General features: G+C 42.9%; 1 protein-coding gene across 1 annotated transcript; it reads right to left on the reverse strand.

Moving 5' to 3' along the window:
* Positions 1 to 3,226: 3,226 nt before the first annotated feature.
* CCDC160 (coiled-coil domain containing 160) lies at positions 3,227 to 4,157 on the reverse strand. The gene is given in 2 exon segments (XM_054839678.1): positions 3,227 to 3,591; positions 3,809 to 4,157. Coding segments are annotated over 2 exon segments (714 nt in total).
* Between the last annotated feature and the right edge of the window lie 1,847 nt (positions 4,158 to 6,004).

A 6,004-nucleotide genomic window follows, 5' to 3' on the forward strand; every position in this document is an offset into this window, starting at 1 on the left:
AAGTGGGAGGCCTGATTATTCAGCAAGTGTCAGTGATCCACACGCCACGGCCTCTCACACAACAGCAGGACATGACTGACTTGTCGCCAGATCTTGTCCCAGCCGCTGCTGGCTTCAAGCTTAGCTGATATAAATCACCCTGTGTAGCTCTCAATTACGTTACACTCCAGCAACATTGTCTGTTCGAATGGTGCGTAACAGCTAGGCAGAAAAGCTGTAAACAAAACACATGCTCTGCCATTGTGTTTTATTGCAACATCTATGGTTTTCTGAACCCAAATTGTGGACTTTTCAGCGCATTACATTAGCACCACTGCACAGTCGTTGTGGATAGCCGTTAAATACCTGGCCAAAAACACAGAAGTATTGTCCAAATTTCCCAATTTCAGTACTTCTGAAGAGTTGTTAAACAGTAACGTGTTGCCTTCAAACTCTTGTATCATCTTAGAGAGGATAAAATTTAGTTATCACATGAACTACTGCCTGGCAGGAAACCAGCCCTCTGACAGAGGTATAGCAAAGGCTTATAACAATAAGAGTATCTGTGTGTGGGCTAAAACTCACCAGGATTTTACAGTTGGCATCAAACCGTTTTTTGCCAGTTTTTAGCTCATCGCTTCCTAGGAGTGCTACACTGTAGTTATCAGCAACCTATTAAATTCAAGTTTAAAAAATGAAAAGCAATTCTCAGTGCAAATGAACTGTGAAATATATTTGAAAAGCAGTGTAACAATTGCAAATTATATTTTGTGAGCTTTCTTCTAGCAGTAACTTTCACACTAACAATATGACATTTGGGCACTGGGAATATTTAAGCTTGATAGTCTAGCCTAAGGACTGCAGTAAGCTTTAATAAGACTATAAAGTCATTATCTCAAGTACCATTTAACATGGTTTCACTTGACACAAGTCAGAGACAGACAGTATTTTAAAGATGCATGGATCAGATTCTCTGCTAGTGTGCACTGCCATGCTTCCATGGACTGAACCTGAGCATGAATTCTCATAAATACCCTGGAAGTATGAGAAACCTGTGTTTATCAGATTAAGTGCAATGTTGGACATTTCACTTTAAAATAGTAAGCCTCACCTTAAAGACTAAGAATCTAGCAACTGTGATAATGCCAAATTTGTGTTTATCTCACCTTCTTTCTGTAAGCTAATTTGGTGACAGCCTCTGCACAACAAAATGGCGGGGAATAAAGCCACAAAAGCATTTAAACAACCCAGGAATGCCCCCAATCCGATCACTCCAAAGAGGTTTTAAATGAAATTAGGTTATAAACTTCCAGGTTTCTCCTTCCATAACAGGCATGATGGAAGAAGGTATAACGCTGGGAAACATTCTGCATGTGGCAGCAAGGACCCCAAGGGCTGGAATCAGCAAATAGCAAGTGAGAGAGTTTTACTGCGGGGCAGGGGGAAGAATTAGGTGGTGTTCACCACAGGAGTCAGGCAAGAGATTAGTTTTCATTTGTTTTAGCTTCAAGTACTTCTAAATCATGAACAGAGACACGAATGCAGTTCTGACTGGGGGTTTGGGAGGCAGAGGAAGAGGGAGAAGATTGGCAGCAGGGATGCCCTTGGCCACAAACAGTTTTGCTTTACAAAAGAAGAGATGAATACTGAGCTGTGCAGAGTTTAGCTCTATGCAGAGCAGTCTGGAGAAGACAAACCTCAAACACAGGACAGGACAAAGGGCAAAGAAAGCTGTTACAGCCTCTGAGCTGGATGCTTCTGCTTAAAATACCCCAAACAATTCAGCAGTCTCTCCTCCTGCCTCCACTTACCCAGCTCCAGACTGCAGTACAGCTGTAAAAAACCCACCATGTTTGGATCTGTGCAGTTCATTTTACTTTCTTGCACCCGGTTTTGGTTCTCTCAATTTGCTTCTTCGCAGTTACTTTGCAAGTTTGAACATTTCATCCCCCTGCCCCCCTCCCTAAAATACAGCCTCCACTTATTGGGTAGTTTGGTCCTATAGCTTCTCATAACTTGATTTTTTTTTAAGCTAGCTATTGTTTAATTACTACTTTGAAGTCAATTTAGCAGAAAAAAAATCCCTAGTTTAAGGTGGCTTTTTGCATCCCCACCAAGCTATTCAGCAGGGCATTCATCCAGGATACAAAACTGGGCTGAAGCTTTAGGAGCTGAATGGATCACTCCAGTAGAGATTTAATTTCCATGAAATTCCTCCATGAAAATCCACTCACTCCTCTTAGATCTGACAGACAGGCAAAGGCTAGCCACTACCTTTGAACTGAGTAATTTTTAAATGCATCCCACCCCTCTCTGCCCCCCATGTAAATATGAATCGCTGGGGCTCACAGCACCCTGGTAGACTTTAAGCCGCTCATCTCTTCACAGAGTGCAAGGAGGGGAAAGGCAAAGTCAGGCACATGACTCCTTGATGACTAAACTTAGGGTGGTTAAATGAATTAGCCCAAAAGCGAACTGCTGCCAGGTCCGTCCTGCTACACGTAACTCCACAGGGATAGCAGCTTTGGCAGCAGAGGCACCCGTCTCCCCACACACCTGCAGGGAGATGGTTTGCAGAAACCTGGTCAGAAAAGGTCCCCAGCAGCACTGGACACCTCGTCTTGTCACTTCGTAACAGCACCTGGGGATGGCGTTTCATTTCACGGGGCGTTTGCAGTTACAAACTAAACTTTTAGCCCAGCACTACAGCCTAGGGTGGTTTTGGTGCCGTTTTATTACAGGACAAGCTGCTGCCCGAGTGAACCCGAGTGGCTGGACAGACACAAAGCTCCCATCGGACAAGTCTTTTTCCCTCGGCTTTTCCCAGCATTTACACATCCCCTTTACACACACCATGGGCATTCACGGACTCACTTCCCCAGCCCTGAGCCTGTGCCATGAGCAGTCCAGCCCGGATCCCCGGGGCAGCTGTCGGGGAGCCCGTCCCCGTCCCACCGGACCCCCCGGGGCGCGGCGCCCGGGGCCACAGCACCCCCTGCCGGCCGGCCGCGCCCTCGGAGCGTGCGGGTCTGCCGCCGGGGCGGGTTTCGGGACGGCCGGGGCTGGCAGCAGGGGTGGGGGGAAATCCTCGCCGGACACCACCGCGTCCGGTCCCGGTGGAACCTCCCGAGACCTGAGGGGTTTCTGGCAGTACAAAACGAAGTCAAGCGGCAGGCACGGCCGCGGATTTTCTCTCCCCAACTTTTCCCCCCCCGCAGCGAAAAGGGATTCCTTCCACTTGTGTGTGTTAGAAAATATTTACCCCGAGGTCATCAAGTGCATCACTCAGTGGTTGGGCCAAAACATGTTCTTTAAGTATTTCTAAAGCTTTAATATTCCAGGCATGCAAGACCTTTTCAACATTTAGCTCACTTTTAACAGCTTCCAATTCCTCCTTATTTTCCCAAGTATCGATGCATTTCCACCTTCTCTGTGCGAATCCTATTTTCGAGCCCAGGTTGCCGTTTTAATGCTCAGACTCTCGTTGTAAATCTTTGCTGTTTAAGTTAAAAGCTGCTTCTCTTGCCTGGAGCAACTCTTCATTCAATCTTAAGTTTGCTGATTTTTCACCTAAGCCTTGTTTTAAACCTTGAAGGTCGCGATTTCCCAAATCTTGCCCTTTGAATCTGCTGTAACTGGGGAATTCCGCAGGTTTTGGTTTGTTTGTTGTTTTTTTTTTTTCTTTCCTTTTCTTTTTCTCTCTGCAGTTAGCCGTTCCTGCTCAGCACTCCAAGGTCCCTTTCTGGTTTTCCACGCGTGGCTTTGAGCTCCCGGCGGCTCCCGCGCATTTCTCTTCGCAAAGCTGCGAATGCCTTTGCATTCCGGGCACAATGACCCTCTGTTCCCTGTAAGCTTTCTTCAGCTCCGACATCTAAATCACCAGCCCCACAGCAGGCAGAATCCCCTTCTGTTTCCTCCTTTGAAATGTTTATCTTTGCACCTACTAACTGAGGTTCATATGCTCGAACAAGGAGTTTGGGAGGCCATTCTTTTCCTTTTGAACCCTTCTTCCTCTTGAATTCTTGTAATTGCCGTATTGTAGACGTTTTTTTCAATCTCTTCACTCTCTTTAAAGGCAATTTTTCAAACATCAGTGATTCAGATTGATTGGCTTGACTGAAAAAGTCCTGTGCGCTGAAATTAGGAGAAAATAACTGCTCCCAGTGTTTTCTCTCCATTCCTCAGTTTTGTTTCCTATCACAGGGGAAAAAAAATTAAACCAATATACTTTTGCTTTGATGTGAATGCTGATTATTTTTATTGCCGAAAGGTTTAAAACTTTGAATACCTTTCTTTAGCAGTTCTCATGTAAGGCTGTGGTGGGAAACACACACCAAGGTAGTTTTATTCAGTGTAAGTAAGGGTCTTAGCAACGTTACAACACACTAACTAAACTATATAAGGAGCTCAACTGTATTTTAGCTGTTGGTGTGATATTAAAGCCATTGGTATGATATTAGTTTGTTGAAAGAAACATTTTGGAACTATACTTTTTAAAACCAAATAAATGTGTATAGCTCATGCATGAAGCAAAACTTATTTTTTTAAATAAAGTAAGTTTTAGATTACTTACGTTTGAAAGGTTTTCATTTATGGACTGACGATTACAAACTCTGTTGTAAACTCGCTTCTTCATTTAATTGCATCACCACTCAAGCTCTCCGAAGGTACTCACTTTGTTTTAACATTTGCCTTGGGATCCGAATATGTGAAACGCTGCTAAATAACACTTAGGTGCTAAGTGTTATTTAAGAACTGTGGAGGTGTCAGACCATATTATGCTGAATTACTGGAAAGCTATACATAGTATAGACAGGCAATATATGCTGCCTTTGGTAACCCTGACAATTGCCCTTTAATCCTGACCTACAAGATTCCTGATATTCCAGTCATAGTCTATTTTTTGCATACAAACTGAGCAGACACACAATTATACACAATCATGTAAGTTTTGCTGGGGAAACAAACTTCTGTAGGAACTTCAAGGGCATCTCCAAATCCGTATCACTTAAAACCAAATCAGGACATGTATCAAACCCTCCAGGAGTGAAAAACTTGGAGTACGTTATTATCCTATTTGCTCAGAGTTATTTGTTCAGGTATGTTTCATTGCACTGTAATTGCTGAACTGAGGAGATGAAACCCAGTTTACTTGCTGTTAAAAACAGAAAAGTAACAAATTTTATGTGGATTTACATTAAAATCCCATAAGAACAACTGTATGAGGTGAAATATATTGACAAAGGATTATGGTAAATGTTTGTCTGTTCTCAGAATTGGATAATCTAAGTATAATTTAAAATTTTATAAATATTATAAGTAGTATAGACTAGATGTGAACAGGATTTTTGACGCAGGCTTTATATTTGTGGATGAGGAAAGGTAGTAACTAAATAACAGCAGTAATATTTCACTTAACCAAAGTCAAGCAGCTGGACAGTAATGGGTTCACAGATGCTTTATTATATGTCGAGGCACTCCTATATGGTATGAGTATGAATAAATTGAAATACAAATGCTGCAGAAAGGATGTCTTCTATTTTGGTTTCCATATCAACTTCTCACTGACATTAGAGGAGCATCAGCGTAAATTGAAGGCAGTTTGAAGTCCTGAATTTCTGTCTTGGTTGACTGAGGATTAGTAGTCATGGAATCTGTCTTCCTCCTCTGTGGGATTTTGATCTTCCTGATCTAGCAGTTATTAGACAGTGGTGCAGTTGTTTTAGTCCAGATCCTAACAAGCAGGTACCTCCATCTTAGGGGTCAGTGACTAAATTAATCTGGAAAGGCGTCTGAAGTTGTACAGGTGAGGATCTTAATTGTAAGAGAATGGCAACTTCACCTAGAGTTGTCCTAGAACAAGACTGAGGTGCACTAGGAGTGCATGTAACAGAAATTTGCAGCCTGTTTTCTGTAGTGAGGAGCCATTCAGGGCAATTATAAGGCAATTTGCAAGAGTGGTACATTCGTGTAACAGGTTAGAAACAAAAATGCAGTTGCAAAAAGAAAAAAGGGAAAAGGAAGA

The sequence above is a fragment of the Grus americana genome, chromosome 12 (assembly GCF_028858705.1).
Source record: "Grus americana isolate bGruAme1 chromosome 12, bGruAme1.mat, whole genome shotgun sequence".
NCBI lineage: Eukaryota > Metazoa > Chordata > Aves > Gruiformes > Gruidae > Grus > Grus americana.